Genomic DNA, 27,309 nt, shown 5'->3' on the forward strand with positions numbered 1-27,309 from the left:
CAAATATTGAAAGTGTGTAATCGATGTTAAGTCAGTACGAATTACATCAACGAAAAACTTATCAAAATATTGATAGTATATATAAAATAGTTCGCTTTCAGGTTACTCACCAATGACTCGACGTTGAAACATCAAACAATCATAATCACTTGAGTTCTTGAATCAAACATGTTAACTGTTTTATCTGAAGCGAACTTTCAAGCGCCGCAATGACAACTTTAAAGATTGCGTCATAATGGAAATAATAAGATTTATAAGAAATGGATTGAATGCTATGTCGCAGTGTTTATGACACTGTAAATGCAAGTCGGTTGCAAAAATATGCAAAATGTTTAAATAAATGCATTTCGTCTGATATAAAAAACATACAAAGTGTACCAGAGATGATACAAATTGCACACATCTCATTATATCTGAAGTTGATATAGCGGAAATGTTACTGAATGATATATTAAAATATTATGTTGGCTATGTTAAAGTGGAGAACCTCCTCTGACATTTCAATTTTAAACATCCGGCATAATGGAATGTCGCTTATATCATTGACCCAGATTCCTGACAGGCAACTAATTATGCTACTGGCGTCTAAACAGTTTTAATTTTGAATTTTAATTAAGTGTTTTCTAATTATCAATAGTCCAATTACATTGTTACGAATATGTGACATTTAGTTTGGCAACTTTCCTAATTCCAATTTGCAAGGTTCTCCGAAAACGATTCATGTAATCGTCACGTGTGTTGGTAATGCATGTATCAACATACACAAAAAATCGCAAATTGTATCACTCACGTGAAAGTTTAATTGTGAGGGCCACAAGAAACAGACGTGGTATTCTGATCGCATTGCTGATTACTGACTGCAGTCTATGTTATACGTAAACATATGTAGTATAAGTCTGAAATAGAGTGAAAAACTCATTTAAGATTCTGTTCATCACATAACATAGGTTTTTGTCAGCGTTTATGAAAACGACGTCTTATCGTTTTCTTTGGCGCCGACATAAAGCACATGACATGATGACATGAAATGATAACGTCATTTTCAATGAATGATAACGCTAAGCCGTTCACAGCCAATAACGTTAAAGTCATGTAGATGATAACACATCATTGTCTCGGCGTAGAGCTAAACATACTTCCAACTAACTATATTTGATTATAATGAAATATTCGATAACGAACTATTCAACTTGTGAAAACTAAGTTTTCTTATGAAAATCAAAATATTTTGTAAAATCGCCATTGCTCATGGTGAAAATAAAATCGCTGGGTGGAGACAGACAGTTGTTGAAATTCTTTTGAAGTGCGCAAATATGTGCACAGGCCAATCCGCTATTCTTTACTAAATTCTATTAAGAATGCTTTGCTGAAACTAGGTCGACTGTTTTGTCCTTCATTTTTGTATTCCAAACACAGTTATTGAATCAAAAACATTTTTTTCAAACGCAAGGTCTGTTTCTGTATTACATTAAATGTTATGTTTAAAATTTACACCGTTCCATTTTCAAATTGATTTTTCTCTCTTATCAATTTTATGTGTGACGTAATTTTACAAGTGACCTTCAGCTAATCTATCTTCACAAATTCTAAAATGTGTAAAATCCAAATCAATTCGATTCTGTCTTCATTCTTAGCCAGGTTATGTGAAGAATTATCCATTTACATTAATCTTTTGTGTTTATAATCACCAAATGTTCTCCCGAAACCTGATTTTAAATAGCTAATTGCGCCAGTTCTTTATTTGATTATCACTGTGAACAAAAAAACGTGGTACCAATAAATCTAACGATTGCCAGAGTTCCTTGTCGATGCAGGTACCACTCATGTTTTGGATGAGTGTTAAGAAGTGTGTTTTACAAAGACATTTATTCCTTAAGAAAATGGTTGTTGTATGGTTCGCTAAATTTGACCTATACGCTTCAAACCCGTAAAATAAAAAGCATATTAGATCTACAGAAAGAGACTGCTTTTCAGCTCTTCGGACGTTCCCTGGAACGAAACAAGTAATTATATTTGAGGAGAAAAAACTTGGTGAAGTTAGACGAACATTCCTAGCAATCAGAAAAGCATGAAATCAGGTACCGCTGTTTTTTCCAAAACAGAGTCAGTTTTGACGAGCAAGCTTTTAGACCTTTGCCAAGCGTTTCCTGTGTACAGCATTCAAAGACACATCAGAAGGTTTTCTCGTGAGTAGTACACACACTAAACTGCAGTTGGCATGAATGCATCGTACCAGCCCTGTTGACCTTCGGCGTTCGTTGTCTTTCAATTAATATCGTTTGAAACGTTCCATCTTTCCTCCAAAGTAGAATACACAAGCAACACAAACACAAACAGATAATACCAATATGACTTATACACATCTTGGCCATTAGCTCCAAGATGATAACCTCTTATGAATTTCTTAATTGGTTATTAGAGCTTCTAGTTATGCTTAAGTTACTAAAAACATCTACCTCGTCACCAGCGCCTTTCAGAGCACATCGTTGCGCATCTTTTAGTTCGTAACTTTCGAAAAATATACCTAAGAAATTAATTTTCGGGAAAATATATTGCAAATTTGTTCCAAGCTTTACTAATTATCCTCTAGCTTTGTCGTGTATTTCATACTTTAACAGATTATCAGTTTTCTTAAATAATTCTTTAAAAAGGCGACGTGTTCATGTTTAGCTATTAGCTGAAACTAAAGCTTCCTTGAATAATGGTGATATATACCAAGCTTCTGCTGTTAATAATTTGGATGAGAGGCAATGTATATAAGTCAAACTAACTAAAATTTTATCAAAAAGTTGCTCTCATTTATCATCCTCACTAATAGAATTATCTGTGTTACTTTCAACAGCAGAATGACACTGTGGTTTGCATGTACCATTTAGTTTGTAAAGTCATGGTCTCGGAAATCATATGAGAAGAAGGTTTTCATGAAATGAGATCATTGTGAAATAACTCATGGTATAGTCATATTGATAGATGTCAGACAAAAAGAGGGGAAGGGTGTTGGGGAGGGGGAGGAAGAAATACACACACACACACCATACACACACACACACAGAAAAAGACGTTTATTTGTTCAGAATTCAGGGTGAAAATATCAAAATGAATCGTGCGTCTTTTCTAAGAAAGGAAATTATTCGTGAGATTAATATCAAATCCATGCATATTTTTTTAAAAAGGGGCAAAATAATCTGCTTGTTGACCTATTTTTTCACTCACATGTTACGCCAAAGTAACCATCTTTCTAAATTTATAAAACGGTGGTCTGTATCAAGGTCATATTCGCAAAGTATTCCGTTAATTAGAGCCAATTATCAGGTGTCTTTATTGTTTCTGGCTCCTCTACATTAAGATGGTTATGCATTTTTGCAAAAATCTTCCGCTAAATGTCAAGCGATGAAGGCAGAGGATAATTACACAACATTTGTCAGAATCCCATATGTTTGGACTCATCAGAAAAATAGACGCTTAAATGTCACGAAAGTGATAGTGCATGTAAACAAATATATCTGTCATCATTTGAAACCAAACACATTTAGATTAACAGAGATACTTTAAAGGTTGCTGTTTTTGATGGCTTATATTTTCGCGGTTTTATTAAAAGTTAACAGTGTACACAGATATCATGAAAAGAACTTTTCTTTCCGCTTTCAATGACGTTTATATAACGTCTTTTTCGCGATTTATTCCATCCAAGAAAATAAGTTATAGCAAAATAAAACACCTAGAAAATAACAAATTTTACAGAAGTTCATATACCTAACCTCCGAATATGACCTACCTGTCCCTCAGGTTTTGTGAAGAATAGCCCAGCTTTTCTGCTTGGTGGAAATCACTAACAGACATTTAATAATTTCAAAATTGTTTAGCTCAACTTCATTGAAGTTTTGATATTTAAGAGACAAGGTTATCTCACCTTCGGAATTACTTTTTGTGTATGATATGGAACAACAAATGAGAAAAACAAAAACGATGTTTGACAAGTGCTTCCCGTGACGAAAGGCGCGAAAACTAAGTCTCACTGGTACCCATTAAAAAGTATGTTTTCAAGTCGTACCAATGAACAATTCGATGCTTATATTGTTCTTTGTATATAAACCGTTTCGAACAGAACCTTGAAACCGACACATAAACAGCTAATTTCAAAACCACATTGTTCTAGCCATTTTGGAAGTTTACAGTGATTAAATTCACTTCAAATGACCATTTCGGACGAATTGGTTGTGTGGTTATAATCTTAATGAAACGTTTACTTTGTTAGCGCTATTGGTTTCCACTGGCCAAGGCTATCTTGTAATGTATATGTACAATTACGTAAAATGTGTATATAAAGCATGCACCTGGAGACTGTTTCAACTTCCATTAAAGGAAACTACACCATGTATATGCATCTATATAAATACCTAAGATTTCTTGATTAAATTTACCTTGACATATTTTTCATGCAGTCTCATTGGTCCTGTTGTGGACATGTGACATTCCATGTGACAAAGGACCAAAGCTTTAATTGGGCAGCGTTTTGGAATCAAAGTGGTTTATTTGTTCGACACCAAGTGTTGAGTTTTATTTAGAAATTATGTCATTAAAATAATCAAAGGTCGTTATACTCATCAGTATTAAAAATATATAAATTATGTCATTTTATGCTGTTGTTGACTTCAATATTATTTTGACAATAGATAAATGAATAAATAATAGATGAATAAATAATAGATAAATGAATAAGAACCATCTACTATATCACAGAATATTTTCATGCTTACTTTCCGGATTTTCATATTCTATAAAATTTATTGTTGTATTTATAAACCCAATTACATTTTACTCGCCTTAACATTGTTATTCACAAGGCTAACGTTGTTTCCCGCACCACCTGCGGCAGTCATCAAAATGTCTCCCATCAATCCAAGTAAATATGTAGGTCACCAAAAACATAACGCATAGCCAAAAAGTCTTTAATCACTGTAGAGTCGTTAAAAGTGAGATGGTGGTGGTTAGGATAGATGGCAACTGTAAAAGGTTAAGCGTCATAGTGTTACAATTTACTAATTCGAAAGAATTATTGATATACATACATTTGTGCATTAAGATTTACAAAAAAAAAAAAAAAATGAATAACGTGTATTCAAAAGGTTAAATAAGCTTTATCTTCAGAAATTTATTAGAAGGTATCCTTAATGTACCCCTTGATGATGTTCGCGGTGTTAGCTAACTATTCAGTCCCCCCTTTGGTGCCCCATTCCGGACCATTTGACTTCGTCAGTAATCGCACACATATTGAGATAATTGTGTAAAGCGATTTTAGTTCTGTAAACGATATACTTATTCCGCTGTAAAATTGTGATTTTGTTTACCTTCTTTACAGACAGGGAACGCATGTATAATGTACACAATATTTGTGAAATGTACATTACATATGCTATATGAGAATTTGTATTTGTGTGTGTGTGTTTCTCTGCCTCAGTTACAGCACAAGCTGCATTTATTTCATCAATGGCGGTGCAGTTAACGAAGGATTTTTTTAAATGGCCTTTACTCTATAAAATGCAGATGCGCAAGTAAATGTTTTGTCAGTATCTATTTCAAAGCCTCTCCCGACTTTTTTAATCATGGGACGAAATGTAGGCAACACGATCATCATGCTACTCAAAAGCATACGATTTCTACTTCCGTTGCTGCTTAAAATGATAGAAAAAAATGTATGCAATTATATTATACATTTCCTCTTGGAACCCATTTAGTTCAGGAATTCATGTTTCGTTGCATATTCATCAAGTCTGATAGTATATTTTTTGTTCTACTGAGATAAAAAAAACTTGATAAAATGAGCCGATGTCTGGTCCTACATTTTGTATTTGGAGAAAACAAGATATTTCTAAATTGCATCTACACGTGTTCCTTTTTTCGGTATCGCAAAGACGCTTGTAGCTTTATCTGTAATCTTGTAATACAAGAAAGAGTAGTAAGGGACAATGCTTTCTCATCTTGTGTAGCGAGTGTCAAACGTCATCATGATTACAAAGTGTCGTCATTGTATACGTTACATTAGAAGTCAGGTCTTTCTCGTTTTCGCATTTAGACAAAAGCATATGAGACGTTTTATGAGATCCTGGAATTTCTGTTTCGATACACATCTGTACATTACCCTCGCCCATTAACCGGAAGCTATTATACACGATAGCGCTGAAGAACGGTGCCGTTGTTTTTGTTTTTTATTATGCCTTTTTTACCTTCTGTAATTATCATATTGATTCCGTGTTATAGCCATAACATATTTCTTCCCAAGAAATTTGACTTAATTACTAAATGCTCGCTTTTTTTTTATCTTCCATCGTAATTTTTGGGAGCGCTCGCCTATATACGATAAGAAACAATAAATGTCTGTATGTGAGACGTTTTGCTGCATCTAAACCAGACAGGAGATTTTAAGCCAGTTATGCAGTAAAAAAATCCGTTAATAAGTCTATTTTTTTCTGCCTTGCTCTAATAGTGTCCACATTTTTGATAGCAAACACAAGGAACTTCAACATGGGTGTTCTTGATACAGGTTAACAATCTCGTTCGGTTCATATTCTGAAGAAGTATTACGAGATAATACATTTAAGTGTCAGGACTTTGATCCCAGAATCCAATTATTAACGGTTAAAAAAGTCTTAACGAAAGGTCAAAGTCGGATAAGTGTCCGGGATAACCCCGCCTCCATTTTTGCATGCCAGTTGTAACTGGGATTATGATCAGTCAGCCACGAGGAAATACTTATCAATTCTATCCTGGATCACAAACCTTCATTTCCTCGCATGTTCGAAGTTAACCTATGCTAATTGATAAATTAACAAAGATCAGAATTACTTTGAGTGACATATTTACATTTGCTTTCTCTTTGAAGATACAAAGGCTTACCTTAAGCAGTAAACGTCCAATTAAACGCCCCCTTGTCGTGTTAATACAATCAATTGTAAGTGTCCTTCACTGAGACACAGTGTTGTCATTGTCTGGCGGAGTACTAATCCGGTTCAGGATGGACACTGGGTTTAATGTTTGTAACAAAAACCAATACTCAGCTGGTCATCACCCTAACCGTTGACCCAAACTCAACAGATTGTACAAGATACACTGAAGTGAATAACACACATCTCAGTGCAAATTTAGTCGTAAATACAGTACAGCCAAAGAGTTAACTACATCGAATCAAACACCTGTTTCGTCATTCTAGGATTCGGCCATGATGCAAAACCCTTAAAGTATGAAAAAAGAGATGGCAAATTCGCAATCGGTTGAAACAAATGTTATGATATAGACAATGATATGCGAAGGCTATGTTGTATTCTCAGTTAATTGCGTCTACAATATCAAGAGATTGTCTTCTCTATTTTCTATTTTCCCGGTGGTCGCAATCACTCCTCGCCCACGACTTACCTGATCCGTTGGAGAAAGCCCGCAGATGTCCCAGATATTCTGTTCTCTCTATAAAAGTACTCCTTTCCCCATGAGATTCTTTTAAATTGACGCAGATAATTGTCTTAAATAATTCCCAGTTAAAACTCATTTGCTCCCAGTGGAAAGAGTAGTTTCCATTTGTCGTTACACAGATTGTGATAATTCAAGGGGTCGTGGTATAACATGGTTTTAATTTTTTGCTCACTCCCGTTTACAAGTGTTTAATTTTATTTAGTTTTTTTCGATTGATTTTAGGGTCTTAGTGCAACTCTGGACGAAAACCCAAACTAACATTTATTTTTATAATGTTTTGAACATCCCTGCTTCCCCTACCTGGCGTTAGCGTGTCCTAGTTGATTTGATGTTCTCGGTATTCGGTTATCGTGCAAGATGTCGACAACTGACAGATAAACTCGTAACAAGAGCTTTGAGAGATACCGATTGATGAAGATTGCGGGGTTTTACTAGTTTCATTGTCGTCAAAATGATCTCATTTGGAAGTCTGCGTACAATATAAAGTTGGATGTGCTTGATGCTCGTTAGTTTGTCTGTTGGGTTGTTCCGTCATTGTTTACCGCGTTCTCATTTGGAAATATTACATTGCTGGCTTGAATGGACCAAGATTGACATGGTGGATGTCATCAATAAAGCTCAAGACGCTAACTCTTCCGGAGCAACTGTCTTGATTTTCCGTGTACTTTTTCATGAGTCTACGTTAAATCTAGTCTTTCATTTGGTTTTTTTTATTTTGCCCTAATTTCTAAGTTTAAATACTTTATTGACATGTCATCTTTTTGTTAGTTATTTAACAAACCTGTTTTAACGATGAGATAGCAAGGATAACCAGAGATTAAGTAATGTTTATAAATATATGAATAAATAAACTATGTGTTGTTAGAACCCAATAACATCCCTATCTTGATAATCCTGTAATCATACGGATGCAACTCTTCTAAAACATATTTTGGAATTTAACACATAAACATTTTATAACAGTTATATAACTGGTTTTTAACCTTGCCCAAAAAGATAAGATTAATCACTTTACGCCTTATCGAAGCTCAGCTATCATAGCAGAACGCGAGTGCTAAAGTCAAAACATCCTATCACCATCATATTACGTAATAAAAATTTACAGTATTCTTCGAAAAAATTACGAGTAATATCTAATTCTGTAACAATATGTTATTGTACATCTGACCTGGGTTTTGTCGGCATCATATGTACAAAGATAATTCAGTTCATTCTATTATACGGCTTACTTTTAAATGATATCCCGGACAATCCCTGTGTTTAACAGGACAGGTGGCTTTCGATAAGAAAATACCTTAAATATGCATAGACCTCACCACAATCTTGTGAATAACAATAAATACTGAATAGTTAATAAGGACGGAAGGAATTCCTCAAATTTGATTGGCTGTCAAGACGAAACGAACAAATACATGTTAATTGCTTTACAATGAAGAGATTCGCTATAAAAATCCTAAATACAATAGAGCACAATACTGATGGCCTCTCTATACAAAAACGGCACGATTCAGACCGCCTCTTAACAACATACAGGACCGGATTCCTCAGGTCATCTCCATCCGACCGCTGGGAACATAAGGAGCGGGATTATAGATTTCGTTAACTGTCATTTCCGTTGCGGTTATAATATTCGCAGATAGTTCTCGTGAGATTAAGTTTGTACTGTGTTAGCGTGTTATCTTACTTCTGTTGAGGATTATAAAGTAATTTGGTTTTGAAAAAACTGACAGTTCTTCAAACAAGATTTTCTCAAAGGCTTTTCGTCTTTAAAACATGTTCTGCCTCCTTTACACAGGTGGTCGAGCTCCCTGTGGCTCCCAGGTTAGATATAATTCATATTTACGTTTTCATAAACAGCCGACATGTTCATCTTGGTATGGAGGCTGCTTCCTGGATGCTTTAATACTTCAGACACTTGTCCTCAAACCGTCTGCAAGAATTACAAGTGCTTGTGATAATAAGAAAACACCTAAATATTCCAAATACCTGCCGAGACTCTTGTCTCTCGATGAAAGGAAATTGCAAACTGGGAATCATATATTTTTTCGTCTGGCTCAATTATTGCGGGGTTTTAATGATATAACTTTTTTTTCGTGGCCAGTTAATTTCATGTATAATAAATAGCTCATTAAGTCTATTTACAATTATTTAAGACTATCCATGAAATAAACGAAAATAAATCCCTCACGAAAATTGAGGATTTTTCAGTAGCACCAGTATCGCTTTATGGATCCTCAAACCATTTTCGCTGCATAACTTTTTTATTTATAAACCTGGACTTGGTTTAACAGTTTACTTATTAGTACAGTTGGTGTGTTAACACAGGTTGTCAGTTTCCATACCAGAGAAAAACGACAAAAAGAAAATCTCAACATGTTAGTAAAATCTTAACTTAAACATAGATTCTACGGAACAAGGGCAAACTTAGAGCAACAATCAGCTATACATGGAGACTACAGATAGAAGTACAGGATCTTAATTCAAACACAGATTCTACGGCACAAGGGCAAACTTAGAGCAACAATCAGCTATACATTGAGACTACAGATAGAAGTACATGGATAGATAAAACCAGTTTCCTCTAGGACATAAATCATGTAAATTGTTGTCGATCCAATTGAGTAGAGTTACGTTCCCAAAAGTAAACAGCATTAGAACCAGCAGGTGTATATATACTTACCAGCATCAAACACGTTCTACTTCAGCTTTATCAACATATAACTCTCCAAAACCTTATGAAAAAATCGAATAAGATGATTATTTTCTATCAAGCCAATTTCTATTCTTGCACTTGTCATTATATTCAATTTTCAAGTATGCTTATAGTATACAAATTCAATATACGTTGTTGCTACTGTTTTCTTCTTGAACATTTTTCATTTCTTAAGATCAAATAACAAATGCAGAAGTCATGACGTTCGCATTGTGTCTATTTGAATATCATTTTTCACCTGTATGCATCAGACTTTACAAGTTTACATATGACAACATGTCGACAATGAAATGAATTGAAATTCTTATAAACGAAAAAATGATGTAACTTTAATAGTGCAAATTTTGAGACACTCTCTCGCTACAAAGGCCAATTCGTACACTGTACATACAATGCACACATATATTCCCTCTTAAAAGTTCTTCCTCTCGTTTTTAAACGTGTACTTTCGATTTTAACCTTGAAATTTTACCTGTGCAATCTATTCAGGAGTGCGTCGTGTAGGGTTATCAGAGGAACTCACACTTAAAGCGCCATACGCTGTGTTATTGGGGTGTTTGTTTACCTTTCACAATCCACTAAAGAACCAAATCCGGTTTTTACAGGTACGGGCTTACAGAACTATCGCTTACATATAAATTGGCCCTCCCCCACTGTATAAATATAATAAAACTTTATCTCGCCGACACATGTTGCTATTAATACTGGTGTTTGCACATCTTACACTGTAACAATTTGGCAAAAGGCGCGTTCCAAGTCTAGAACGGAGTTTGACACTTTTTTCTGACAGAGGGATGCGATTTGACGCGCTCCTAGCAAGGGATGGCTCAACGCGTTACATTTGTACAAGCCGGAATGAGTTTTTTTCGCTCCTGTGGCCGGGGATGAGAAATGATGCGTTCTTTAAATTAGCTAGGGATGATGTTTGACGCGACGCTAAACGGGATGAGAAATTTAACGCTTCCCTCCATGTAGATTAGGGTGATGTTAGACGCGCTTCTCGCGGTGGATAACGACCAAATCCGCCCTACCTGATTATGTGTTCTGACGTATTCCCTGTCGACGGACTATTCCATCTTTTGGTATTATGGGAAAAAGTGAATATTTTATGGATGTTTTTGTCATGCAGTCGTTCTCTTGTATTGATTCTATTTCGGTCAACCAACACAAATAATTGTATACAAAATTTACTCAAGATTTCAATACAATTGAAATAATGGTTATTCTTTAATTAAGCAATACGACTTTATTTAAACTAAATCATTAAAAAAAAGTTGTTCCACCAGATATTTGACGCAGCTTTCAAATTTTAATTGATTAATGAGCTAATTAATTTTATTTTAAATGTTAGTATGACTACAAAGCTAAATGGATATTCAGAATGAGTTGATGTAAGCATTTTACCGGCAGAGACAAAAGTTTATTTTTTAAAATAAAAATATCAATTCTAAAATAGGTAACTGTCTTAAGGATTAATATGATATTAATGACTTTACCGATAAGGACATAATTTGTTAAAAAGACAAATAAGACTGGTTTTAATCCAACAATGACAGAATGCACCATCTGGCTTAAACAGAGATCACAATAAGAGATAACAAAATGTCTAATGTCAATTTGAATTACCAGAAGCAAAATGATATACACTGTGTAATTGATTCAATGTTCTCGTTATAAATTTGTGTTAAATATCACTTATTTCCATGACGTTTTTAAAAACACCAGAGGTGGGTGTGTGTATCCTAGTTCAGAGAGGACTAATCACTTAAGTATATAACCACAGTGTTGTATGTAAATTCTCGTTATAGTTAAAGTGCTTCAAACAATGTGGTGTATATCTTAACATAAGTGTTTACTCATAAATAATGTACATACATCTCTTTTGTTTGTCAAACTTTGGCTCGTGACATTTCATAATATACATTGATACAATAAAAGCGAGCTTGTTCGAAAGTAAAGAAAGTACATTTTGATCAATATCCAAGTCTATTTTCAATAAAATTTTAATTAAAGCTGTTGATTTAAATTGATAAAATCCAAGAATGAGTTTGATTAATAATGGATTAATCTATGAAGAGGTCCACAGTACAAAATGCACTTCAGTAATGGTTTTCGAGAATGACATTTGCTGAGATTACAAATACTTATTTCCCTTCAAAACGTGACATGTTGGCAAATTTTGATATCAATAGGACATCAATGAATTCTGGAAATAAAAAATTCAACAAATTAGAACATAAAAAATTAAGGATCGTTTACACACATAAAATAGATAACCACAAATAAATAAAAGAATGCAGTATGCTGCAAATAACAAAACCAGCCATTGTAGGGAGAAGAGTTAGTACCAATATCTTAGTGGAAGACTCAATGACTCAGAATTAATCAGATGAAACATTGTTTTGACTTAAATTAGTCTCTTTTCACAGTACAGTTAATAAAATCATAGTTACGTGCATGATGCAATTGAACGCATTGTGTATGTCTTTGAACAACGTTAATACAGTGCATAAGCGATATTCATCTTTTAGGTTGTTCGAAGAGATCTTTCCGTCATGTAATTCTAAATCAATAGTTTTAAATCGGAATACTGTGTTACTGAAAACATTAACCCACCAGGTGCTGATCAAACTGCAACTAACAAAGCCTCGATTTATTCAAAATTTTGCGCGTGAACGTGCACGTGCGCATAATATAATTTATCGTGATATCTTGAAAAAAACCACATCGTAATATCGATGTTGTTTTATCTATAAGTACACTTTGTCCGTCTAGTATGTATCCATGCGTGTATTTAGGCAGAACAATGGAAATAATTAAATTACTTTCAAATGTTTTTGTATGATAGGTACGGTGCGTGACGTTATATAAGATATGAGAAATAGAAAAAATATTTACCCCTGCCTCCGTTAGCAATAAGAGTGCTAGTGTTATTACGATCATAATCTGAAGGAACGCACGGTATTTGTGCTGATGATGATTATGATGAAAGGGAGAAAACGTAAACAACTAATGATAACACTATGGCATTGATTCTTTTCTGTGACATCTTTGTTTGATTATTTAACCATTCACACTCCAGTGATTATAGAAATCAACATATCGTAAATATTATCGTTTGGCTGTCACGTATGTATGCTACCTTTGGTGTCTCTTTCCTACTTTACATGACCAGTACCGATATATACTGCCATTGAATAGCTATATAACATAATTCGACGCAATGTCACCGATAGTTTTTATTCCCTATATCGGAATACTGCCATGAAAACGTCCTATTGTACACCTCGATATACTGTCATTGAAAAGGTCTTTTGTCTATCTCGGCATATTGACAATGAAAAGTATTACAGCCTATCTTGTTATACTGCCATGAAGACGTTTTACTGTCTACCTCGATACACCGTCATTGGATAAATTACTGTCTGCATCGATAAACTGTCATTGGATAAATTACTGTCTTTATCGATAAACTGTCATTGGATAAATTACTGTCTTATCGATAAACTGTCATTGGATAAATTACTGTCTGTATCGATAAACTGTCATTGGATAAATTACTGTCTGTATCGATAAACTGTCATTGGATAAATTACTGTCTTTATCAATAAACTGTCATTGGATAAATTACTGTCTGCATCGATAAACTGTTATTAAAAAGTGATATTGTCTTCAAGTATGTTATACTTACGTTCTTATACAACCGTGAACAATTGATATATATCTTTAAAATTTTCCACTTGACCTCGAAAATGCACTTAAGTTAATTCTGTTGTGGTAGAGTTAATTGATTGCTCCAATATGTTTCCATCTCATTTTCAAACATATTTCTATTTACGTCCAACTTCTCAGTAGGTACACCCGCAATGCCGCATAGGCGTTCTCACGACAACATAACATCTGACCGGATGTCAGCTTTCTCTCTATTTTATTTATGTTTTCATCTACGTCAAACATAGCAGGTAGTATTGTCTCTACCTTCTAAATATTGTATGTATCTCTCCTTACAAAAAGTCCTGGTAAGTCTTGGAGCTTCCTTCAATTTATGGTCGTTGCTGTAGCTGAAGTCTAGGTATTGCTAGGTTCACTTCTATCACTGCATAGGTCTCAATGTCACAAACAATTAGTTCCTCCATCGCCTGACACAATGGATAGAACCGTTCTCGACACCACAAACATGTCAGTCACCCTTCGTGTGACAGTGTGGTGAAAAGGTTCTCAATGCCCGAAACATTTCGGTCCCCCATCATCTGACAGTGTGATGAACACTTTCTCAATACTCCAAACATGTCAGTCCCCCATCGTCTGACAGTGTGATGAACACGTTCACAGTAATCTAGACATTTTTTAGGTCCCCCATTATCTGACAGTCTGGTGAACACGTTTTCATTCATCTATGCATTTCGGTCCCCCATCGTCTGACAGTGTGATGAACACGTTCACAGTAATCTAGACATTTTTTAGGTTCCCCATTATCTGACAGTCTGCTGAACACGTTTTCAGTCATTTATACATTTCGATCCCCCATCATCTGACAGTGTGATGAGCACGTTTTCAATCCTCCAAACATGTCAGTCCTCCATCGTCTGACAGTGTGATGAACACGTTCCCAATAATCTATACATTTTGGTCCCCCATCGTCTGACAGTGTGATGAACACTTTCTCAATACTGGAGACATTTCGGTCCCCTTTCTTCTGACAGTGTGATGAACACGTTCCCGATCATCTATATATTTCGGTCCCCCATCGTCTGACAGTGCGGTCACTCGAAATCCTAACATCAAAAGGTTATATTTCCAGGAATAAGCAAATTGATGACAAAGTTTAGCATAATGTGATTTGCTGGAAATTGATAGTTCACAAATTGAATGCCTATGGAAAATCATTGTCTTGAAAAAGCATGATTTTCTAATATGTATTATTCCCAATATTACAAACATTTCGGAAGGTAGCTCACTTCCTGAACCATATGGAGGTGTTGAATCACTAATTTTCTATCTTGGCACCCCTCTCACTTTGTAAAGCTGTTTTTTTGCACGGTTTACTTCCAAAATAACAACTGGTGTAATAAAATAAATTTGGTTTCTGCTTTATGTAACTAGTAACGTTTAAATGAACACGATGTGGGAGGCCCGACGCTTATCATTAAAAAAATTTGGAAGAAATTGTCTAACCCAGAAACACAACATGACAGCACAGGACTTCCCATTGTATGAACTTCCTGAGAAGCACAAGCTAGCGCCATATCCCTTCGTTAAGTACCCTTTTATACATACCTACAATATAATTAAAAAAAAAACATGAAAACACATCAGTCTGACGATCTACTTACGAGAGGCTTCTTATCTCCATTTGTAAGGTGTTTCTCGATATTCTTTCAGTACTACCTGAGACGTTCGCAGTGTTCACTTTTAATTCTATATGTAACTTTCATCATAAACACTGAGCCGAGTTATATATGCATTTACGCTAGCACAACATACGTCTGTATATAACACTCTGCACATTCCTTATCAGTGCAGATATACGAGGCATACCGCAGAGTAGATATGTAGGTAAATAATGTCTTCATATTTGAGAGAGCTAGCTACGTTCGTTCACCTCTGCTATGTACATATATACCATGAATGTTGATTGGTTAAATCTTTTGAAAAAAAACCTTTCATAATAAATTTGAAATAGGAAACAAACTGAAAAAGTGAAGCTGTTTTCCTCTTAACGAGTTAGGAGACTACATTTGCTAGGAAAAGTTTGAGGGCACAAGAGTAAATATAATCAGGGAGAAGTTAATTTATCATGACTGATGTTGGTTAGGTCTTTCAGCGGTTTCTGTTTTAACCAGTATCGGGATTTTTAACAGTGATATCTTGTATAGGCTTCCCCTTGAGCCGCTCCTGTCAAACAAATACACAGTCACTCACTAATACTCGCCAGTAAAGCTCTGCCTTCCGAACAGAGCACACAACGGTGAGTGCGTGAGGTGGTCCGCGCTACTATTCTGGATCACAGTACAGTCATGTTGGTAGTAATAGCTTGGCTATCATCTATGTGCATATGCCGAGACTGCTCCGCCACAAGTAAAACCTACCGTGCGCTCAATCGCCTCCCCTGTGTTATTTCAACCATGTCCTTACTGTCAGGTTTGCGTTAGCGACCGGGCTCTCTACTGCTACTATCAGATAGTCATGTTACCTTTAACAGGGCGGTATACGGCTTACCTTCCTATTCGCTAATCATAGCTTGTCGTGTTTGAATCATTTCAGAGCGTATGTGACAAATGACATGACTGGATACCAAGCTTCAATGTACACAAGAGGACTAACTATCACACGACCTGGTCAACAAAACATCACTTCAACAACAGAGAAACGATGACAGTTCATCTAATTTCATCTAAAGGAAAACAAGGATCCATGTCTCGACATCGTGTGTACTGAAGAGGAATATTGTGTTATTATCATTGTGTGTTACGGTCATTTCCAGTGTTTATGGATTGAAAAGTGGTCAATCATTATTTCTTTAGAAAAGTATCAAGTGTAGTACAAAATGAATGAATAACTACATATATACCGGATTTATTTAACGGTTTGACCATTCTAATACCTGTAACCTCTACTGGCTATTTATTCTAACACACCTGCAGAGGAGGGCATTAGTGTTCTGTTTGTCGCGTATGTTCTCCCCCTCATTCATCAATTTACAGGAGTATATATATATATGTATATATTGAAATAAGCTGATGTTGTGTGAAGACGATCTGTGAAATGTAGGGAGTACCAGTGTCAACACCCTTTTTATATTCTCTATGGATTCAACGTGGATTATTTTTCGGTTGCTGCGACAAATATGAGCGAATCCACGTGGAGGCTACTGTCCACAGTGGTTCTCGTACTGTTCGTCCTTTTAATCACAGGTAAGTCTCTTATAATTAGCGTGATTATCTTAATAATATAAGTGCAGCTCCATTACAAGGTATATGTTTTTCTACTCTGTCACTTACGTGTAATAATTCTTTATTTTTGGTGTGATAATTTCCAAAAACTGCTTCTAGTACAAAAAGGTAGAGAATCAAAGTTCTAGAATTATGTTTATTTGATATGACTATCATTGTTACAAAGGCATTGACATCAAACTGGGTGTCGCTTTAAAAGGCAATTTTTAACTACTACCTTTACCTTGAATGCTTAAGAACTATAATGAAAAAAGAACGTGATCACATGTTTTTTAATATTGCTGTGTAGTTTTTTTACTATTGAATCTCATAGGTTTTACAAGTTTCATCAAACTTTTTATATCGTTGAATTATAATTGGAAAATGTGTATCAATTTAGTGACGTAGGTCTTTATTGTTGATCATTTTATTACACGCATTGACCAAACATAAAACAGTCAATGACCATTCCCAGGATATTCAAACATGGAGGCTATAGGGATTTATGAGACTAGTAAATAAGTTCTACGTTCAAATACTGCTTGTCTGAAACTTTCACTTCTATCCTATCTAGTCATTTATACTAATAACCACTCCTAATACATAGCTACTACTAGTTTTGTTAATGTTTAAGGCTGATAAACAATGATCCGTTTCTTTCTTATGTTGCATCAACAACGTAAAGACATAAATGAAGAATATTCCACCCATAATAATAGCAAATATGTATCTTCCTCAATACTTCTTTGTATGTTGAAATGAGAAACTTTGTCTGTCGATTATGTTCCTCCAACACATAGGAACACACGCCTATTTTATGTATGAAGTCGTTGTATTTATTGTCTAGCAATTGCTCCCACGTGGGGGTATGACCAGATGTTTCGTACAATCTCCGGCCATTTAGTGGAACATGGATGGAGTTTGTGCCTTAAAACAAAGCTGTTGTCTTCCGTGCAATTATTTGTTACAAGGTACTCGCCTAAAACATGCATTTGGCATATGGATAGCATTAAATGAAGAATAATTAGATACGCTTAGAGTTTGGTTACGCTAATATACTGTATGACTACGTATAAAAAGTCTGTGGTATAATAGACAATGTATGGTACGGTTTATGTCTTTGATGTATGATCGGGTATAAATGTATGATTAAGTTATGAAATGTATAAATTGTTATGTATTGTTATATAATATGTGGTTAATACGCACCATGTATTTCTTGAGTGACAATATTGTATGATTATATGGAACAATATAAGATGTATGGTTACGTAATTACTTAACATGAATCAAACATACAATATGACGTTATTTTGAAATGTTGTTTCAGTTGGCTTTGGTCATAGTTTACATGAATGTTTTTAGTATGGCTGTCTGACCATGGATTCAGAACGGCCGAATTCATACACAATATAGACAATTGTCTCCTTCCATATATGCCTAAATAGGATTCACGACATTCTCGTGATTTATAGCAATGCTGAGTATAATGCATAATTCGCCAGAATTCCGGTACGGCGCTTTTCCAAAATATTTCTTATCAATTTTTCAAATGATTTGGACGACTCGATCTTTAAAGATAAACTGTTTTGTGGCATAATACGTTTCGGTGGTTACATATGACAGGTGCTTAAATTGTCGTTTCAAATGACTATATTATTAACGACTTCTTCTGAACATCACGTTTTAAGTATTCAATAAAAGGCCGTTATTTTACTTCCTGCTCTCTCACTGATAGCGAGTTCAAATATATATCACAGTTTGGAACGTTTTAATGATGTTTAAAAAAATCAGTCAAAAATGTCTTTAATAGTTTCAGACGCAAATTTATATCGATATTTTGCTAACGCTGTTTCGTATGATATGATAGTATTTGATAGCCGTACAAGATGCCTGGATAATATTTGATAGTCGGGCAAGAGGTTGGTTATCCAGAGAGAATCACAATTGTTTCAATTAGAAAAGTTAATTGATGTATACATACATAATTTACACAAGTATTATTGACATATATGGAGTTTACTGTACTTTAAACAAAGCTGTAATTCATTACAAGGTGACAGACGACTTGCTTTCTGAGATAGTTTTATCGCTGTGGTGTGGTAGCTCATTTTATTAATAACTGTAGACATACAATAGATAGCGTATATTTCTGGACAAAAAAACAAACGCTTCCTTTTATTAATCGTTATTCATTTGTCAAGCTCAATCGAGCTCTATTAAATATACGCGTGTTAACTATGCATATAATTCGCTGGTATTACACGGCTCAAAGATGAAGTGTTATTAAATTCATGTTCACGAAGAACAATATTCTTAACTTAAAACAGATTGTTGATACATATAAATATGTGTGTGTGTTGGAGGTCAATTGTATGTTTGACAGATTGGATATATATAACTTTAAAGATTTTATCCATATTTTAACTATTACCGAACAGTGTAAGTTTATTTCATAATTTAATACCATTAAACAAAATTAATGTACAAAATATTAAAATTAGATTTAGGATGTGTACATCAACAACGTAATTAACATTTCAGATGTGAAATCGTGCTCGACATTATAGATATATTATGAACAGTTTCCATATTTCTTTGATCTACACAAGTCCTGATTATATGACTATTAGAGTTTAAAATATCATTGGGCCTGACCTGTATATAATTACTGACATTACTGAAAAAATATCATTGTTTTTCTAGTGGTTGTATACATGCAATGCGCGCTTAAATGATTTACTTATATTTAGAGCCTAAATCAAATTATACATAACATTTGCAAATAATTTTGTGGTCCAGAATCTGCTGTTGTATAATACTTTGACCTTTAAAACAGAATGTCAGAAGAAAAATGTACTGCAGACTTCAATATATGTATTTCTAATATTCCATTTCCTGCTTCCGAAAGATTTCCAGTAGTATGTACACACTCAATGCCTTTTTAGAAACGATAATGCGTTGCCTTAAAAGTCATCATATATATATATATATATATATAATAGAAAACATAGATGCTATTTGGAATATTCATTTCAAGCAATACTATATATTGACATAGATATATTGAAATGATCAAAAACAAATCAAAAACATATTCCAATATCGAACCAGGTTTGCAAAAACGCACTCTTCTGATGTTAATACTTGTAAATCATTTGAATATCAGCATATCAAAACTACATTATGAGATACATGTGTTATGTCCATGACTCAATACTCGATATATGTATACGACTAAATTACTTTTACATGAAGTGAAATAAAAAGTTTGTTTACTAAATGTGTTTTCGATAGCATAGTCCTTGAACGGGATGCATGCGTTTCTTAAAACTGAAATATTGATATATATATTTCTTTCACTTTCGTGGGAATTTGTAGAACCCCTATGGAAAGATTCAAAGATCACAAATGACATTGAACCTGTAGCTAAGTCTCGAGTGCGTTTTATTTCTGTACCACTACTAGTATATCAAAATGAATAAAACAAACTTATTTTGCATTGAAAATTGATTGTTTAAATTGCAAATTCTTATGTAATTTTCTCTTATAAATAACAGATATCTTTCCAAAACTTGACAGAAATTATAACTCATTCTCGCAGCTTGCACGTATCATAAAATAATTTCAGACTATTACGACAGTGCACTAGTCAGTATTAGCAAATGTATAACGTTTCATGCTACGCACAAGAACACATTCGGTATGAATAGATGAGATAAATTGGAAGGCACTCAGTTCGTATGGCAATACATTAGTTAGTTAACAAATGTTCTTCATTACAGATCTCTAATCTATTAATTAAAGGAAAATAATTGATGTTCGCTTTCTTCTTGTTATCTTGAGTCGAGGGAAATCATATTTTCCCCTACACATGTACAGTGAAACGATTAAAATACGCCATATCAAAGATTTTTTTAGTGATTTCGAACAGCATGGAGAATTCAAACTTATCTTGGAGTGAAATCACTAATCTTATATCAACAGTTTCTGTAGTTTTAAATCTTTCCGGTCCTTTACTATTCTTTAAAACCCTTTCTAGCCTTTTCATCAGTTCATTGTTTGCTTTACCTCAGGAATGAAATTCAGTATGTTAGGACAGTACAAGACCTGTTCCTAGTGTCATGTCTGATGCATAACGAAATCATCATTGAAATGCACGCTCATTTGTGTCCACATGTGTTTTGAATTTTCCCGGTGTTATCATAGAGTACACTTCTTGTAATAATTAACGCTGAACTTGCATGCATGCATTACATACCAAATAAAGCTATTGTGCAGTTGACCACATTCTCCTTTAACAATACATGTTAAAAAATCTTAATTGAAAAAGAAAAGAAAACAACATACTCGATACACATATTACTCGATATTTACTTAAAACCTTTTACCTTACAGTATCATAACCAGTTGTTCAAAGTATGCTGTAAAGCGCTTACATGTACCTTGTATATGTTGAAACAAATATCTTGTTTTTGTTTCCCAGTTAATATCTTACTTCAGGCTATTGTTATTTACCCGACTTGAGATACAGTTTTTTATTACCAAACTGCTGTTCTGCAGAAATACATGAGTCTGCTTCCTTATAGAAGCTTACATTATGGTTTTCGTCAATTACAAGTAATGGTTTTACTTCAATAACACGTAATGGATGTAAAATAGTCATATGGTTTAAATGAGCGCCATGCAAGGAGTGTCATATCTGTTTCAGGTTCAGACTTATAAGTTAAAACTATGATCATGAAAACACGATTGAAAACCCATAAATGACACGCAGTATGCACCTCGGAAATAACGGAGAAAATTGCTATTTGTTTTGAGTTTGTACGGAAACGTAACCAAACTCTAGAATGAAGAACGACGTAATTTGAAAAGAAGCCATTACAATTGAAAACCATTCTAGATAGTAAAGCGGAAGAAAATAAATTAAGAACATGGCAGTACTAGAAAGCTGTACCTGTCTGTCATCAAACTAGCTACGACGTTTAGAAGATATTTAAAGCACGGAAGTCGGCTAATATTCATTGACGTACATTTTCTTGTGTGATGAATATCGCATTGGTTGTGATTAGGTGCGGGCATGCTCTAAAACAAATATTTAACAAGCTACCATTTCATGTAGGAGTGAAAACTATCGTATTGCAAGTTGCTTTCCGCATTGACAAATTTGTATGCGTCTCCAGAAAATTAACCCAAGAAAACGAAGCAATGAAATTCAAATATAAGTGTGGAAGTGGAAACTGAATCAATACCGCCGTTATTTTAAGAATATCTCACTAGAAGGTGCTATAAGAAACCTAAAACTTACATGGTTACGGTAGGATATTCAATAAAGGTACTCCCCGATGTCGCCTTATTCGATAGCGGCTGCTGAAGGATCTACATGTAACTTTGACATCTCTAGATATATTTTTTTCATGTTGTCTTCTATTTTGATTCAGTGTCTACAATTAAAGCGAACGCATTGATGTTGAAATCGACGATAACTGGAAAGGATATAACGTTGTCGGCAGAAGCTTGTAAGATCGGTTTTATCAATTTGAGATATATTTGACAATTTAAGAATCATTTTGATAAATATCAAGGCCTCTTGCATTTACTTCAAATGATATAGCATCGGTTCTTGTCTCAATAGAAGCTTGTAATGTTTGAAGTGATTTTATTATCATTATATTTGATGTTTATGACTATAAAGGTATCAAGCAGTAGTAATAATATTTTAGGGCTTTTCGCACTGAAAGTATTCCGCGAAAATAAGATTCCGCTAACTGCAGTTACTTTATACTACTTATATAGCAATAATTTTGAAAGTGAGATTTCATCATTGCAGAAAAAGGAATTATGCAGTAAACTTCCTTTCAGCCGAAAGTTCGTTTACAGTATACGAACCAACATATCAATAATTTTGCAAAAGTGTAAATATTTATTGTAGGCAACAGAGGCATAGTATTAATTAAAAAACCGAAAATCATACTACAAAAATTATTTTCTACATACGAATGTCTAACAGATGATATTTCATTGATTGCACAATAAGCATCTTTTACAAGTGTAGAATTAATTTCAGCATAAGGACTTGATTTACTGCTCAGTCTCCAGAAATGCACTGGGAATCAAAGCACTAGTTTAAAGCAGTTTCTTTGACATAATTGCCAATATAGTTCTTAAAACACCAGTCCAACCTTATTCTTGACAAAGAGGTAATGGTAGAAATGTTTTGTTTTATCCCACGCTTTCAACCAGTGCTAGTGACAACCCAAAGGTATGGTTAATTCCAATAGTTTCCCATAATACATGATTACAGTGACACGGTGCCTGTCGAGCAATTCAAGATCAGCAAAACATAGTAGCTGCATGCATCTTGTATCTTGTAACTGTGTGAATTTATAGAAGATGTCTTCCGAGGTTTGATGCAGAATAAGTGATATCCTGATCTGCTGCTTTCACAATGGATCTCTTTCATTTTGAAACAGTTCCGTCCTATGCTATTAACTTTCTTGCGATGCGTTAATTTATGTGATGTATTCTCTACTGATATCCTAATTCTCTTTCCAATTTCTGTGTTTCTTGTCTCTTTTCGCTCTATCATTAACCATATGTTCTTTTCTGTACTAATTATATCTATAATCTTTTTTCCTCTGTTTCCTATAACCTTACTGCTACGCCCGTTTGTGCGAATCCTCATTTGACTCCACCGTATCAAATCCTAAATATATATTGAAAGGTGCAATTCACTTATATATCCTATCAACTGTTATACACATGTTCCCTTAAAGATAGTGTCCGCGTCTGTTAAGTTTTTTTCCCTCTCTCATACTCATATCCTCTCTCTTTTTATTTTCTTTTCTTACCTTTTTCTTTGCCTTTTTCCATTTGTGCATGTCCATACCTACAGATATCATTTCCTACCTTTATCAACATACATCATCCGCTGAAAGACCGAAAAGCCGAAATAGTGGACGTAAAGCCCGTTAAATAAATAAATAAATAAATAGATAAATAAATATCGGCTTCAATTTGGTTCCTTTGTTTCTCCTGATACACTCATTGCTTACCTTGAATAGTATTGCCGTGTATCATAACCTAACTGTAATAACGGACGGCTTTTTAAGAGTAAGTTCAACACAAACACAATATAGATACATATATTTCGTTTTAACATTTATCATGTATATTCCTTTGTACACCAGTTTCTAGTTATTTTTGTAGTTTTACGTAAGAGAATCATGGGGTAAAAATCTCTAGACGGGCAAACATCACTGTTACATCTGATGCTTTAAACAAGAGCGATGCAGACTAATAATCTTTTTTTTTTTTTTTACTTTATTTTGTTTTCACTTTGTAAGTAAGAGGTAATTTAAAGCCATATCAACCATTTTATCTTTCGTTTTCACTGTCGTAATCATCGTTGTCATCTTCACAAAATTTTGAAATACTTCAATGCAATGCTAGTAGTTATATATCTATGAAGAGCCACCGATATGTCTACAGTAAACAATTTTTACAGTTTGCTTGCATGTTCTGTTACTTAAAGGGTTCATATTCTACAAAACGACCGGCATATGAAAGACATAGTAAAGGAATACTATCTAACACAACATAACATAATTATTATACTCCATCAAGACCACCCATTAAACATCATTACCTTCGTCAACACCATCGACTAACGCATCATTTGTCTTTAACAATCGGTGTGTATATGATATGATGGTTATCATCCCCCCTACCGCAACGAAGTGGTCATTGGGACTAAAGCTGAAGATAATGGATATGTAAAGTCTTCGCATCTGCGGACGATATAAATTATCTTGAGGATGACAGTTCTAGTTCTCTATCACCTGTCTGTAGCGACCACTTACATGTTATGCCTTTTGTCATCAGTTATTTAATAGGTTAATTTGTATATAACGGCCAATTATGATTACAATTACCTGTCTATAACGACCAATTAATTCTAACAGTACTTATCTAGTAAGACCAACCAATTCGTTAGAGTGTTTGTAATGATTAGCCCATGTGATTCGATAGCCGATATAAACATGTCACCCGTATAGCATATACGAAGACAATGTAGACATTGCAAGCGACAGATGTAGCAGCGGAAAGTTAAAACGTTATAGTGGTTTATACCTCTGGTCATGGCAACATGTCTCCGACATTCTAACGTAAACTGTAGCACGTATTCTCATACGCATCATTTCCACACGTTCCGAGAGATTTTGGTTAGACATGGTGTTAAGGTTGTAACCATTGGGACCGAATTACACACAAACTGTGTGACCAGCGATATCATGTATAGATTCTTGTAATGAACATCGCGTCGTGTGTCTACAGTATGCGAATGCCTCCCAATATGAAAACAGGTCAGACTATCTTCTATCATGTGAATTCTAATCAAGACTAAAAACACTGATACCGGTGATTGGTTGCAGTGATACTTTTATTTTTGTACTCAATCATTGCAACAGCTGATTCGACAAATATGCACCTGAACATGTTAATAAACATATAGATGACTGTACAAGGGGAATCCATTAAAAGAGTAATATATCATACATATTTGATACTGTCACCTAAGAAAGACAGATCAGTTGATGAAGATATTAAAGCCTATCATCAACAGGTGACATTCAGATTTGCTGGACTTCGTTCCCCAGCGCTTTGTCTCGGTGACAACGACGCTGTTAGAATGTATGTCTGTGACCAACTTGTTTGAAAGGTTTCTTTTCAGTCACAACATCGTCAACATATCACGACAATAGCATCAACACACCAGGACATAATACACTACATAATCAACACTTCCGGACGAAATACACAAGTGTCAAAACACGAGGACAAGACATACAATACAGCAGGACAAAATATACTACGGTGATACACACAAGGACAAATGTACTACAATATTTGGGCAATATATATCACAGCGTCAACATCTACCAGGGCGGCACACAGTTGAGTGTCAAACATCAGAACAACATACATTTATACCTTAGGTTAACATAGCAGGATTTTACAGTATGACAAAATATATACTATAGTGTTAACACACAAGGAGAAAATATGCTGGAATCAAACTAGGCCTATATATACCACAGCGCCAGATATCACTCCTTATCAAGACCTATACAAGAACAAATGACTAATGCGTTAACTAGTCAACTAAGGACACAGTGTGTAATAAAGTTAAGAATCACGGATAAGATAAACCACAGCATCACAACGTGCATTGTAAGACAAAATCCATAGACGTACGAGATACGAAATCAAATAAATAGACAGATACCATAGTGAAATAACGGTTTCTTGAACTTATGCCAACATGAACATTTTCTTCCGAAATTTTTCATTGTTGCAACGTGGATCACAATGAATTTTGTTATCTGCTGACAAGAAGAGGTATTTGTAATTTCGGATTTCCATTGTCTGGTCATTGACAAATGTTTAGTTCCTCTAGAGTTACCGTTTGGTTTCCTGCTCATGTGGTGCTGACGCTTCGTTATTTGTCCTCGGAGCTATTTCTCTTGACCCTTTCCCGCCATCAGGTAACGACCGTCTGCTTTATTTCAGAAATAATGTGTCTGCTATGACATTCTCGTATCTTTAACACACACAGATCCTAGACGTTGGACCATGTGCATTTAGCCTCCTGGTCTGTTCTATTAAATCACTGTCACGTGATATGTTTGAAGTGACATTAGTCAATATATGGGTCCGTTTGTTCTTGGTGATCTAACTATATAAATGGCTGATATCCTATATCCTGTTGTACAAATTAATTATGATTTTGAATTTTAAAATACTGCTATCTATAATGATTACATGCAGTAAAGAAACCACGTTATTACTATTCGATTGAAATAATATCACGAATTAAGTTTTCCTTTTCTAACATGTTGATTACCATTTAGAGATATCAAAATAAAAGCATTTGCAGATTTGACTCCCTCTGACTCATTACAACATGATGCAGATGAATTGTTATAAGTGTTTAGTGACGTATCAACATTATTGTATAAGTTTCCAATTAAGATGTAAAGGTAGACAAATAGACATAAAACCAACTGTATTTGTGCAATCTCTTCCTCATCTGCAGCGATGATGGTGGTATTTATTCATATGCTTCTTTAAATTACCATTTTTTTCTTTTCTACATGCCAGGTAATTTCTTTTATCACTTTGGACCCTTGAGTTACC

The 27,309-nt window shown here is 34.5% G+C and overlaps 1 protein-coding gene across 3 annotated transcripts in view; it reads left to right on the plus strand.

Moving 5' to 3' along the window:
- LOC132565289 (zwei Ig domain protein zig-8-like) overlaps positions 1–27,309 on the plus strand; it is a 164,731-nt gene that overhangs the window by 53,179 nt on the left and 84,243 nt on the right. For 2 of the 3 annotated variants that reach the window (XM_060229925.1, XM_060229926.1), the window contains exon 3: positions 16,442–17,091. In XM_060229925.1, coding sequence (XP_060085908.1) covers positions 17,025–17,091 — 67 coding nt within the window. In that variant the 5' untranslated portion in view covers positions 16,442–17,024. Of the gene's footprint in view, positions 1–16,158; positions 17,092–27,309 lie in introns of those variants that run through there. The other variant, XM_060229927.1, reaches the window with a different exon arrangement.

The sequence above is a fragment of the Ylistrum balloti genome, unplaced genomic scaffold (genome assembly GCF_031769215.1).
Source record: "Ylistrum balloti isolate Yb309-2 unplaced genomic scaffold, AGI_CSIRO_Ybal_v1 Utg369710, whole genome shotgun sequence".
NCBI classification, from domain to species: domain Eukaryota; kingdom Metazoa; phylum Mollusca; class Bivalvia; order Pectinida; family Pectinidae; genus Ylistrum; species Ylistrum balloti.